This window comes from Mercenaria mercenaria, chromosome 10 (genome assembly GCF_021730395.1).
Source record: "Mercenaria mercenaria strain notata chromosome 10, MADL_Memer_1, whole genome shotgun sequence".
NCBI classification, from domain to species: domain Eukaryota; kingdom Metazoa; phylum Mollusca; class Bivalvia; order Venerida; family Veneridae; genus Mercenaria; species Mercenaria mercenaria.
This window is the reverse complement of record NC_069370.1, coordinates 77,077,662-77,091,363: the sequence shown is the minus strand read 5'-3', so window position 1 is coordinate 77,091,363 and position 13,702 is coordinate 77,077,662. Positions and strand designations below refer to the sequence as shown.

The 13,702-nt window shown below is 34.7% G+C and overlaps 1 protein-coding gene and 1 long non-coding RNA gene across 2 annotated transcripts; both read right to left on the bottom strand.

Moving 5' to 3' along the window:
* Positions 1 to 554: 554 nt before the first annotated feature.
* On the bottom strand, positions 555 to 6,901 carry LOC128546255 (uncharacterized). Its single transcript, XR_008365898.1, has 5 exons — positions 6,837 to 6,901; positions 2,746 to 2,837; positions 2,168 to 2,222; positions 1,479 to 1,582; positions 555 to 1,243 (listed from the first exon to the last, which is right to left on the bottom strand). It is a non-coding gene; the product is annotated as an uncharacterized LOC128546255 (long non-coding RNA).
* A 679-nt stretch (positions 6,902 to 7,580) lies between these two features.
* Positions 7,581 to 12,764, bottom strand: LOC123561075 (multiple epidermal growth factor-like domains protein 10). The gene is made up of 5 exons (XM_053517004.1): positions 12,631 to 12,764; positions 12,006 to 12,435; positions 10,349 to 10,566; positions 9,119 to 9,790; positions 7,581 to 7,744 (listed from the first exon to the last, which is right to left on the bottom strand). The coding sequence occupies exons 1-5, from the start codon at positions 12,671 to 12,673 to the stop codon at positions 7,581 to 7,583; spliced, it is 1,527 nt and encodes a 508-aa protein (XP_053372979.1). The 5' UTR covers positions 12,674 to 12,764.
* Between the last annotated feature and the right edge of the window lie 938 nt (positions 12,765 to 13,702).

Below are 13,702 nucleotides of genomic sequence, written 5' to 3'. Positions count from 1 at the left end.
ATCTATACTAAAAATGACATATTTCACAGCTAGATATTATTAGATTTACAAAAATATGTGATATATTGCTTCAAGAAATCCAATATTTCATTTTTTGATATAGGAAATAAAGATCGATAAATCATGCACAATACGTGCCATTTTATTATGATAACTTCTAAAACTCATCTAGAACACCCAGTAAAGCAATATCATGTCTCCTAATAAATGTGCAAAAATGTGTTTAAGCGCTATCAGGTTTGACAGACTGGTCGGTGGAAATGTCAGGTGAAAGGCGTATGCGAGTAATTATTGTGGTAGAAATGTTGAGACGAAACTGTACAAAATGAGTGAAAAATATGCTCAGATGTTGTTTAACAGGATAATAGTCTGAAATAAACATCAAATACTTTAATTTACTTGACCATAAACAAAAACAAAAATTTGTAGTGTTTCCTGGTTTTTATGCACAATTATTAAGTTTGTTACTTTTATCTAAATTACCACAGTGCAATCCCATATGCTGTCTGAGTCTAAGTCTGTTTTATGTTTTATCTTTAGAAATAACTAAGTGGCCTAATCTTAAGATATTCATTTTGTATTTCATGTGCATATGCATAAATATGATAACTAAAAGTAAGATAAACAATCATACGTTTTACAAAAGGCAAGATATTGAAGATATTAACATATATCAGACAAAGCAACATTGTCCATAAAGCAGGAAAATAGATTACATTCGTTACCTAACAACGAACGTGCTACTGTGAGTAATGATGTACAATTTCTTAACAGAAAATCCACAAAATAAAATATAATTAGTACCATATTATCAAGACATTTATTATGTACATTTTATAGTATTGGGCGAAATGATTTCATTTAAGATGTGTTCAGAAAGTGTGAAATAGCTGATTACAAAATGTATCAGATTTCTCAACATCTAATTACATAAATAGAATCATTATCAGATGCATATGCACGCAGCATAGTTAAACTAAAATATATAAACTAAACGTACAATTATGCCAAAGGTTAATAGTCACATTCACATTATTTTTATATTTTACATGTACATTTTGTCATTTGTAACCGTGCAACAAATCAAGATTATTGTAAATTCTAGAATATTGTAATAACCAACGGGTTCTTCTGGATTGAACAAACAGTTTTGAAATATAAACTCGCCAAACAAATTAAAATATTCGTGTGAGTCCCAGGTTCACATAAGAAACTCTTTTCTTGCGTGGTTTTGCTTTACAACCTGAAAATAAAGTGTTAGTTTAATCAAAATGTCGAATAGCACTGAATTGAAACATTGGGAGACCTTTTACAACTGCCCCATGAGTGGATGAAATATATTTAGAAGACCTTTCTGAGGAATAGAACACACCCAAATAAAACCAGAAAAGACATCATATTTTGGTTAGACAAGCAATAATAGATAGTAACTTTTATCCCGGAAGGTCTGCTGGAAAGAGTCATTGTAAAACACGAACCTCCACCTGACTTCAAGTCTGTTTTCAAGTTAACATAATCTGCCTCGGCTGGACCATGCACCTGATCTGATTCATACTTCATTTTTACATATTCGTGCTGGTCTCTGAAACAAATTACACCATGATTGCTTTTTATATGACTGTATACTTTAAACGAAGCTAAGAAATAGTAAATCAACTTCGAATATGATTTTCATTTAAAAGTTCCCTGTATAGTGGCATCGGTGCATACTGTTTCTTTATTGTTATCTGCTTTGTCACATATTTTTCTAGAACACTTTGGGGGACTGCAGTTAGGCATGAAGTATTACTGTATTGATTTAAATTCATTTGTCGCAGATTGATTCTCAATGTTTATATAACCGGCGGTCACAAAATGATCTGAATGATATTCAGATGTCTTACTAAAATATATACTAAATAAAGCACAATAGATATAAAGTTGAATGCAAGCAGTGACCTGGTTAAACCGTTTCATTATCATTGTTCTGCTTACATGAAAACAGAAACGTCCATAAAACAAAACAGAAGTTCAATACAAAATGTTTCATGAATAGAAAGAAAATCAGGGGACCAGAGAAACACAATATACAATAAACTCGACCTTTCTAATTAATACTTGTGAAGGTTTTCAAACGAAATCATTTTATGTGACCTATTAACAAAATAGCTTTTGCTATTGCTCTTACTCTTGTCTGCATTCAGCATTTTCTTTTTCTTTTCCTCTTTCTTTATCTTTAGACCCTGCAAACAGATTGAAACGTAACGTGAAAAGAAGCTAATAATCATTGTAAGCAGCGTGTACATGGTAACACTTTCAAGTTTAGTTTAAATTGGTTTAAAATTCCTAGTGGTCTTTTGCAACTGACCGTGTCACGGCGGTGTCCCACCGTGTTCCTTTATTTGTTTGTTCTGTCCTTATTTACTTTGTATGCATGCATTTTTGTGTAAATGCATATCAGTTTCACATTCAAGTATACATTGCTGTAAGATTGCGTTTCGGAGAGGCTGCGTTCTAGGAACGTAGAGCTATTCCTCTTGGTTCTTTGCCCTTGTTTAAAAATACGGAGTCGAAGAACGGAAATACCTTTTACGACCACACACTCAGGCTGTTGCGTTTAATAAAAGAAGATCCTTTGGGGGGGAGGGGGGCATAGAACACAAACAAATAAAAACGAAGTAAAATCTACACATCTGAGTTCACAAGATATTATCGCGGAAAGTCTCCTCCAATGGTCATTACAAAGGGCAATAAAACACAATCTACCTGGCTTCAAGTCTGAATATTCTGTCTCGGCTAGACCATGTCCCTGACTTGGACTTGGTTCATATTTTAAGGTTATATATTCGAGCTGCCGTCTGAAATATACAATATTACTGGATGCATTGATTATTATATAGTTTTTATACATAGCATATAGTCGGTTTCGAATATAACTTCCACACAGATGTAGTATTCTCTGTAAGGTAGCATGCTGTTCAGTTTAAGATAGTTCTTACATAATCTTTAGTCACCTTACCGGAACTCTGGGGAATTCCATTTATGTTTGAAATAACACCTGTAATGTTTTAAATTTCAGTTGTCTTTTATTTTGGCCATTTCAATTTAAGGTTTATAACAAGTATGAAATAACAGGAATAAATTCTTCAAGTATTAAATACAGCATGGTCAACAAAATATAAGAACCTAACACTGAGTAAAACCACTCGTAAGGGACCCAAACCTGTGCCAAATACGACCTGTGTATAGGGACAACTTGGCTCTTAAGACAACTTAAGGCTTTAGTTTCATCATGATACAAACATTTGCAATGTGTTAAAACTTGTTAATCAAGATCACCTGCGAATACAAACTGAAACAATATCATTTTTCATATCTCCCTTTCCGAGTAACACATTCCAGTGAATCAAAAATGGTCGCATGGAACATTTGTTGTTGTTGTTTTTAATTCGGCTATGATTGCTCTGGCAAAGAAAGGTACAAATCGTCTGAAAATAATGTCTAACATTTATAAAACTGGCCACAAGACAAGCTAAAAGATATTCACATCTTACTACAAGATCTGTCACTATTAGTGACAAATGCCCACGAAGTATTACCAAGAATGCTACAGTTGTCTGCGCAAAAAAAATGCTAGAATAATTTAGGTATACATCATTGTGTGATCTTGACCTTGGCCTCAGAGACCCGTACCTTTTCAATAACATTTGTGTTAAATTATTTTCAAATCCCTTGATAAATGGCAGAGTTATGGACCTGACATGAAACAGGCCTTGTTAAATATTGACCACTAAGTGTGACCTTGACTTTATGAACCGGACACGAAACAGACCAAGTTATTTCAAAATCCCTTCATGGATGGCAGAGTTATGGACCGGACACGAAACAGACCCTGTTAACGTTTGACCTCTAAGTTTAAGCTTGTCCTTGGCGTTAGGTGTCTAGGTCTTGCGCATGACACGTTGTCTCCTTATGGTGAACATTTATGCCAAGTTATTTTAAAATCCCTTTATGTATGGCAGAGTTGCAGCCCGGACAAAAATTTACACGCACGCATGGATGCACGCACACACAGACACACACACGGACGGACAGAGCGATTTTAATATGCCCACCAAATTACTACTACATACGGGGACCTGTTTTCACGTGCATTGTTTATCTACAAAAACTTGAAAACAAAATCAACCGTAAAAACTGTAGTTCTATACAAATATTTCAGGCATAGAAAAAACAGCAAGGGAACGACATAGACAATAAACTCGACCAAAGAAAACACACCACTTAACTCATAATCCAACAAGCACAGAGCACACGCTATGTTATTACAACTATTGTTCAAAACATGTCTTCGAATTTTGAAATTGTAAATATTTTCGATTTATGGCATGTCAAACGTTGCTAAATTATACAATGTATATGTATGTTATTATTATTGTATGTTTGTTATTGTTATTCAATGTCGTGTCATTCATATTCTAAGTGTTACCATTGTTATTCTATATGTCGTTGTTCTTATTGTATGTTCGATATTCTTATTGTAAAAGACGTCATTGTTGTTGTATATTCATTATTGTAAGCTTGATATTCTTATTGTATGTGGGATTTCCCGCGATATAAATAGCACAGCAACGCTATACAAATTATACAATCACATAACATAGAAAAAGAATGGCACGTTTTGTAAACAGAATCGTCAGATATTGAACAACAATGATGACTGTTACCATAAGAATATCGAACATACAATAAGAATAACGACATATACAGTAATAATGGTATTACTTAGAATATGAATGACACGACATTGAATAATAATATCAAAGATACAATAAAAATAACGAAATATAGAATAACAATAATGACTTTTACCATAAGAATATCGAACATACAATAAGAATAACGACATCTACAATAACAATGGTAAGACTTAGAATATGAATGACACGACATTGAATAACAATATCAAAGATACAATAAGAATAACGGAATATAGAATAACAATAATGACTTTTAGAATATGAATGACAAGACATTGAATAACAATAACAAACATACAATAAGAATAACGAGATATATAATAACAATGGTAAGACTTAGAACATAATGACACGACATTGAATAACAATATCAAAGATACAATAAGAATAACGAAATATAGAATAACAATAATGACTCATGCCATGAATTCCCAGTCAGTAGATAGAGCGTCAGTCTTTCGGATCGCGGTGTCGAGTAGTCGACCTGGGCGGGCGTGTTATCCTGCTATTTGATAAACACTGTGGCTGAAATCATTAGTCTACTTGATATTCATTGGAAGTTGGCAGTTATTGGAGAACAGTTTTGTACTGTACAAATCCAGGCATGGTTAGGTTAAAATCAGCCAGTTTAAAGACGAAAAACTGTTGAAACGGCGTAACCCATCAAACAAAATCATTTTGTGGAGATAGGTTGGGTTTTGAGCATTTACAAACAAGCTCAATAGTTCAGATGTGACAAGTAATTTCTGATATGACTAGTTATGATGGCAAGAATGATCAATTTAAATCTAAGTGTGACTTTTAAATTTCTAATCGATAAAGAGTTATGAACCTGACAAGAAAACAACAGTAAACTGTTAACCTTATTGACTTGACTTGAGCTAGTGGGCTTTGGTTTTACATGACCCTTGCCTCGTTTAATGGGAATATTTATGCAAGTAATTTCGAAAATGAAATGACAGGGTTTACGAACTGAATCATAAACAGACCCTATAAAAACGCCCTATAAACTTGATTGACTCTAAGTTAAATGATCTGAGCTAGGTTGGTCTGCGTAAACATTGCCAATTTAGGTATAACATTTTGCCAATTGTTCAAACCCCTTCAGATTACAGAGTTATATACGACACGAAATGGTCTAGACCGTGTGATTCATGTATGAGTTGACCTTGGAAAGGGATCGGGTCTTGCGCATGTACCACTGTTGATTATGTTACCATTATGCAAGAATTTCAAAATCCTTCATCGAAGGCAAATATGGCCGGACACAATCAGATCCTTAGGTAGGGTTGGGTTCTTGCTGACACGTCGTTCTTAGATAAACTTTGTAAGTATTTCAAAACTTCTTGATGAAATGGCAAGTTACGAGCGGACGAGAAACAGACCCTATTAAGTTGTCTTCTGAATTGTCATTGACCTTGTACTAGGGTTGAGTATTACACAGAAACGTCGTCCATAAGTTATTTATGTCAAACTATTTCAAAATTCTCATGATGAGAGTACGCCCGGACAAGAATTACAAGTACGGTCGTCGGAGACGGACAGGGCGATTTAAAAGCCCACTCGAGGCATAAATTAAGAACATACTAGGTAATTTAAGAGTGATTTGCTGAAATATCATAAAAGATATAAAGATGTTATTGATAATAAACTAAATTTCAATGCTTTTGTAAAATTCTTGAAATAGATATACATGTATATTAATAACTAATAATACATAATATATTAACAAATCTGAAAAGTGGATCCTCGGAAGCACTGATGACAATGCTAATAGTGAATATTTCAGACTCGATTTGTTGAGACGATTACCTTACCTGGTTTAAATTTTGTAACTATCGCAGTGTACATATTTAATAATTGCAATATTTTGCACGAATGTCACGGATCAGGGATAAACGGCTATATTCATCACTACAGACCCGGCAAACTGTAGAAATCTAAAGTGGTAATATGATCATGGATGTTTAGAATATGATGACAAGCATTGAATACAACAACAACATACAATGTTAATAACATCATTCATAATTTAGCAACGTTTGACATGCCATATCGATTGACCTAAAAACAATTTACTTTTGCTATCATGATTACCCTTTTTTGCCTGGAACATTTCTTTTTCACATTTCTTTTCACTTTCTTTATCTTTAGGGCCTACAAACAAAACAGTTCAAAACATAAACCTATTATAATGAGAATAGCCGTGATACATTTAAATCAGTAACATATGGTTAATTAACTGAAGTTCTTCCAGACAGTGTTATATGATCAGATTCTATGATAAGTCTTCTAAAAAGTATTCATTTTATTTATTCTTTATTTATGAAGTTTCCTAGCTATGACCTGTACCGGAGTAATTACCATCGGAAATCCATGTCATCGTGCTCGGGAGGTGTTATTGACACATTGTATAACAAATGGGCTCAAGAGACGTTAAATCATTCCCCAAGAGTCTATACTTTAATTTCTTAAAAGACGTATTAAAAGTGGGTTTTTGTGAAATAATTAACAAACATATTTTAAATGCTTTAATATTCTTCAGAATTTGGCAAATTACATCACATAAATTATATTTAGATATGATATAAAATAGTCTGCCAGCTATATTTCAACATTGTTATCAATAACTTGAAACTGTTCGTCTACGTGAGGTTTCACTGCAATTATTTCTACTTTGCATGTACTGTTAAGCCAGGAAAATAATACATAAAAATTAATTTATAAAAATTTCCTTTTTAAAATTATACTTCTTGCGGAAGATATACTTATGTATGATTGTCATTTAAAAGTCCTCCTATTTAAGTGCTTAAGGACTAAACGGACAGGTAAAATTAGAGGTCAGAAAGTATACTCAAAACAATAGTCTTTATGTTTACCATTTGTAGATGCCCGATGTCTTTTGAATAGAACGACGATCAAAACAATAAGTACAACAAGGAAAGCTAGCCAACCACTTCCTAATATACCAATCACCTTGTAGTAGTCGACTTGAAAAGGCATTTCTGAAATATAGCTAACCATTGTAGATTTAAGTATAATATTGAGGAACTATATTTCTGAAATACTATAACTTTTACCGTTATCTTTTTCTGTCTTGATTCTAAACTCACTAATATGACTATCCGGATGATCGTTAAATTATATAGGCCTACCAGAAATGGTCTTTGATTTTGTTTGCAAGCTATTACGTTTTCTTCAAATTCTCTAATGGATTCGATTGTATTCCAAAAACTCCGGTAGAAAATGGTATCAAAAGAAAAAAAACTGTGAATAGAATTACACAGCATTAAGCTCAGCAAATACATTTATCCCACAACCTTTGGGTTGGGCGGTCAGCAACTTATCCACTTCTAAAAGGATAAAGATGAGGTGAAAAAGAAAATAAATATAGACAGGCACAATGTTTCAGCTGCATCAAGGCTAATCCCTTTGTTTTAACGACTGACTTTTAACAAGTTTGTCAGTTGAAATTAGGTACAATACAAACATCCATCTCCAAGACCATTTACTAATAACATGTATTTTTTATTATTTCTCGCGTGACTTTTGCATTTTAGACAAAACGTATAACTAGATTAATATATGGCATATTTTCCTAATCATAACTGTCACGTGTGATTAAAGTTTTGCCTTTATTCTAAATATTTTCCATTTTATCTGTATTTGAATAAACCGACTGCAATTAATACTTTTTTAAAAATCCCATAGTATTTCTTTAACAAAATGTCAATAATTTGTGGGTTTTTTTATTTTCGGAGTGTTTCGAACCTTCGAAACTTGATTTAAATCCCAGTAAAGTTTGTAAGGCATAGGATGCAAGCATGCAGCTGAATAACAGACACGGCTTTACTGAGCCAGTGAAGCTTCAACGCCCAAAAGCACCAGCTTAAAAAGAAGGACCAGAAAAGAGAATATCTCTAAATACATGGAAACATTTATGGCCGCAAAACGGCACATCCATAGATGTATGCCACAAGAAACAACCACGATTATGTATAATATATGTTTATCTACATTTTCTGAAATGTGTCAAAAGTATGCAAGGCATAACTTTGCTATAAAACCACAGTCACACATACGGCGCAAATAGCTACGTCTAGCTACGGATAAAAACGTAGTTACCCGTATCAATCCGTACCTGAGCCGTACGGATTGGTACGAATTGATACGGATTACTACTTTCAGGTACGTCTCAGGTACGTATCAATACGGATAGATACGGATTACTACGTTTTTATCCGTGGCTAGACGTAGCTTTCCGCGCCGTATGTGTGACTGGGGTATAACAATGAATCAGCTTAATAACCAGCTCTTTTAATTTAAAATCATATCTCATACACGGATACTTTTATATAAAACAACGTACTTGAATTTACCTTCATTCCCACAGTGAGGTCCTTTGTATCCTTCGATACAGCCGTATATACAAACAGCTTCTCTCTGAGAACAAGTGTGATTCAAACACGTTCTGTTGCACTGTAGATTGCATGTTTCTCCATGCCATCCTGCACCACAGCCTCTGCTACAATGTCCGTTAGCTCTGCCGCATTCGTTATCAAAACAGTTCGTGCTGCATGCAAGATTACATTTATCACCATGACTACCAACAACACATCCTTTATTACAATATCCATCTCTCAGACACGTTCCGTTCATACAATTAGTGTTACAGTTCACACCACAGTGTATACCGTACGACTCTTGGCCTGTGCAACCTTCAGTACAGTTTCCAGATATTTGTGCGCATTTTCCATGTACACATCCGGGTGGACATGTTTTCTGACATTTATCTCCCCAGAATTTACTGTTTGAACAACCCTGTAAACAGGCACCATTAACGCTATCACATATGTTAATGCTAGAGTCCGATGGAATCTTACAATTCGAATTACAAAGCTGTTGGCATTGCTCTCCCCAGTATTTATGACTGCATCCACGTAAGCACGTGCAGGATTGATTACATTCCTTCAACATGCAGCCGCCACTGCACATAAGCTCACATGTTGGTCCACAGTAACCATGGTATTTACAGCCCGTCAAACAGACTCCTGTAATGAAATGGAAAACATTTTGCATAAATCAAAGAATTATGAAGATAATACTTGTTTGTAGCTTTAATTGCAGATAAAATGTTTTCCTGTGCGTTTATTCATAGTTCGAAAATACTTGTACGTTCAAATTTACTATCAGTTTTATTTAAGAAATAATATATCTCATTTAGTAATTTGTCGCTGAATAAACCATCGTTTGGGGTTCAGATGCGAAGGAATTATATCACGAGGGCGCAGCCCGAGTGATACATGTATAATAATACGCATCTGAACGACAAACAATGATTTTATTCAAGAGCAAGATCACTAAATGAGATATATTATTTCGATTCTAACACGTTACCAGCGACTTTAAAGTACATTCCTGACGGCATTCATTAAAAACTTGCTCGTTTTCAATCGGTTTCTTTTCCAGCGCGCCGCTATGCCGTTTGACGCCATGACGTAAAGATTGTGACGTCAGAACAGTGAATTGTTGTATATAATCCACTATTTTCAGCCTTTTTTTTGTTTAATAGGAAAATGAATCGGATCGTGTTACAATAAATAACTTACCACTTTCTCTGTCACAAATATCTTTACATGTGTTACTGCAGCGTTCACCACAATGGAACCCATACCGACCCGGGCGACAACCAAACTGACAATACCCGTCTTGTTCGTTACATACCGGTAAGGAGTCGGCATTATTTGGCATACACCAGTAGTTACAGGGAGTACACTTTCCGTTATCTCTGTAGAAGTTTTGAAAGCACCTGGTACAAACTATGGTGCTGAAATATAATAGGGTTATTATAACAGGAGCTTGATCTGGTATGCAGTATTCGGCTCGAGTGGATTTTGCCAGATCGGATCTCACGAGGCGCGCAAGCGCCGAGTGTGATCCGACCTTGCAAAATCCACTCGAGCCGAATACAAAGTCCCAGATCTAGCTACTGTTATAATGACTCTTTTATTATATACCTTTACCATTTTGATTCTTGTTTTGTTCTTGAACGAAAACTTCAATGTTTATCGATATTAAATATAACTTAGTGAAATTTTTATGTGCGCTATTTTTAGAAATGTGTCGGGTCATGCATATTAATGAAAATAGTCCGGCAGCATACAATCCGGAAGGTACAATACGGAATTTTTGTCTGTCTGTTCATATTTAATTGTGAAATACAAGCCGAGTTTTTACAGAATTTATATAGGTATATAATAAAGACATATATCTCATGATTGATTAACAGTTGACAGGTCAGGACGTGCGTATTTACATGGATAATCTAAAACAATACGAACATTTTGCATGGATTACGAATAAATCATAACTAAGCTTCGGCGTATCCGTGCAGTCTGGCCAGGATCCATGCTGATCGCTTACGGTTTCTCTAATTGCAATAGACTTTGAAAGCGAACAGCATGGATCCTGACCAGACTGCGCGGATCGCAAATGCACTATGTTGGTTTTCACATGGTGCGGCTTAAAATTTTATTGATTTATTGTTTTAATAATAATAACTTAGATAAAATCGACCTTAATTATCTTTTATGAAGTTTTGGACAGTATTTAATAATTTGAATATAATAAAAATATTAATTTGGTAATAAGTTCAGGCAGAATGTATATATTTTGGTCTGGATGGGATGAATCGAAACCAAATTAATGAAATAATCTGTCTTGCCCTAAGTTTTTGGTTTGCCTTAACCGAAAAAAGGAAAAACCCGCACAACACTCAGAAGGTCGTACTCTGTAGTAACTTCGCGATGTGTGGGGAAAAAACTCTTTAAAATAACAACACATAGGCCCTATTTTAATGATTTGAAATAATCGCTGCATAGCCTCATGATTATACATTAAAGAATCCAATCAAGTTACACTTTTCAATTTTTTAGAAGCAAACTGTCTCATTTCGAACGTGTGATAAAAGTGTTAAAACATGTTTCCTTTGGCACCAGACTGACAAGATTTGCATCCTGGGAAAAGACATTTACGGAGAAGAATGACTGGGATCAAATCTTTTCACGCTTGACACAATAAACGACTGGGTCAAAAACGTGGTTTGGGCGGAAGCGTGAAAGTGCCAATATCGTCATAACGTTTAAATAAGCTACCTGCTTTCATATGATATATATTGCTTTGATCAACAGATAAGTATCATAACACTGCATCACAGAACATAACATGTCGGCCGTGTTAGAGAGCTACTTTATACAAAGTATTTACCTTTTATCACCTTCTGCATAACATTTTTCGCAGTTTTCGTCAGCGGAAGAACACAAATGTTCGCAGTGGGAACCATAGAAACCATCCTTACAACCGTTCAAGCATTTCTGTGACGTTGCGTCACAGGTATCAGTTTCAGTATTTCCGGATATAGCACAGTTATTATGGCATTTAACTGAACAGTTGAGCCCAGCATATCCATGCATACAGCCATGCAAACATTCTCCATTAGTAGCATCACATGTGTCGTTACTGACGTCCACTGCTTGTCTACAATTATCTGGACAAACTGTAGAGCAATTTGATCCATAGAAACCTTGGATGCATCCATACAAGCAATGACCTGAACTAGCGTCACACTTGTCTGTGTTTTCATCTGGGTGTGGTAAACAGTTACTACAACTTTTGGAAACTTCAGTGTCTGATAGAACTGAAAATTATAGAATTGAGGAAAACGTGGTTACTTCTGTGCAGCTTCTACTTTATTGGTGTTTTCAATGGATAATTTCTAAGGATATCAGATAAGTTTAAGAGGAAGCAAGAACAATCATTCCTTTTAATTATTTGTTTTAATAATTATCGTCAAGTGACATTAATCTAACCATACCATATAAAATATACATACCGTATAGACATGTCACTATTATAAAAGTGATTTCTTTCATCATATTTAGGTGCAGTCAAAATCAAATAAGAAATGTTCGAAAATTATATGATGTAAGAAGCATTGCTTTAACCTAAATGCAGAGCGAATTTCAGTTCTGAATACGATAGGATTAACGGTTGTTATAAAACGGAATTTATGGCGAATATTTCCTTATCTGTCTTTGTTCATGAAAGTAATTCATTGCTTAATTTTTCGTTTCAGTATAATACAAATAAAATATGTTCCTTATGATACTTTTTTGTCAACTGTTGACTTGCATTATTTATGATAAATTCAAAATGTCGATACTGTTACAACGATAAACTACGATTAAGTTAATACGACAAAAGTCTTCAAGAACCGACCGGAATTGCAACGAACGTGTACTGCAGAATGTCATGGTTTGGGCATTTTCATACTTCAGAGGTTCGGTATGCGAGAATGGATTTCGAACTCCAATCTGACTAAAGTACTTGATCTTCTAAACGAAGATCTGAGAACGACCCATTCACATTCGTCTTCTGTATATTTTGGATTTCCAGTATTGCTATTTTTATTTTATCCAATCAGACGACATGTTCGAATGTCAAAGAGTAAGAAAAATGTGCAGTTATTCCAGGGCTCGAACCCAGGACCCCTCGCTTACAAAGCAAGTGGCCTACCGACTGAGCTAACCGGCTATCTGATACATTATGACATAAGAATTGTAAATATCAAAAGTCAAGGCTACAGTATTTGCAAGTGTTGTTTTATAATTATGCGATCTGATTGCTAGCGAAAAGGTCGTAGAAACGAGTCATGAATAGCTCGTTCTCAAGTCTTGCGTAGCGTATTAGGATTTATACTTTAGTCAGATTGTTTCGAACTCATAATTTGGGGAGAGAATTTGTATGTCACCGGTAGCTCCGAGGCTACGGGACTGTAGTTTTATTTTCATTGTCACAAAACTATCCATGACTTAATACAAACTAAAATGTAGGCGATCGGGTAGAACATCGGAATGGGTACGTAATTCTGGCTGCACATCTTCTAAGCCTGTTACATTTGTCGT

Coding starts and splice junctions, on each gene's coding strand:
- LOC123561075 (XM_053517004.1), bottom strand. CDS start 12,673: ATGATGAAAGAAATCACTTTTATAATAGTGACATGTCTATACG. Junction 10,567..12,005: donor TATGCAGAAGGTGATAAAAG/GTAAATACTTTG, acceptor ATTATATTTCAG/CACCATAGTTTGTACCAGGT. Junction 7,745..9,118: donor ACCTCACTGTGGGAATGAAG/GTAAATTCAAGT, acceptor GCTATATTTCAG/AAATGCCTTTTCAAGTCGAC.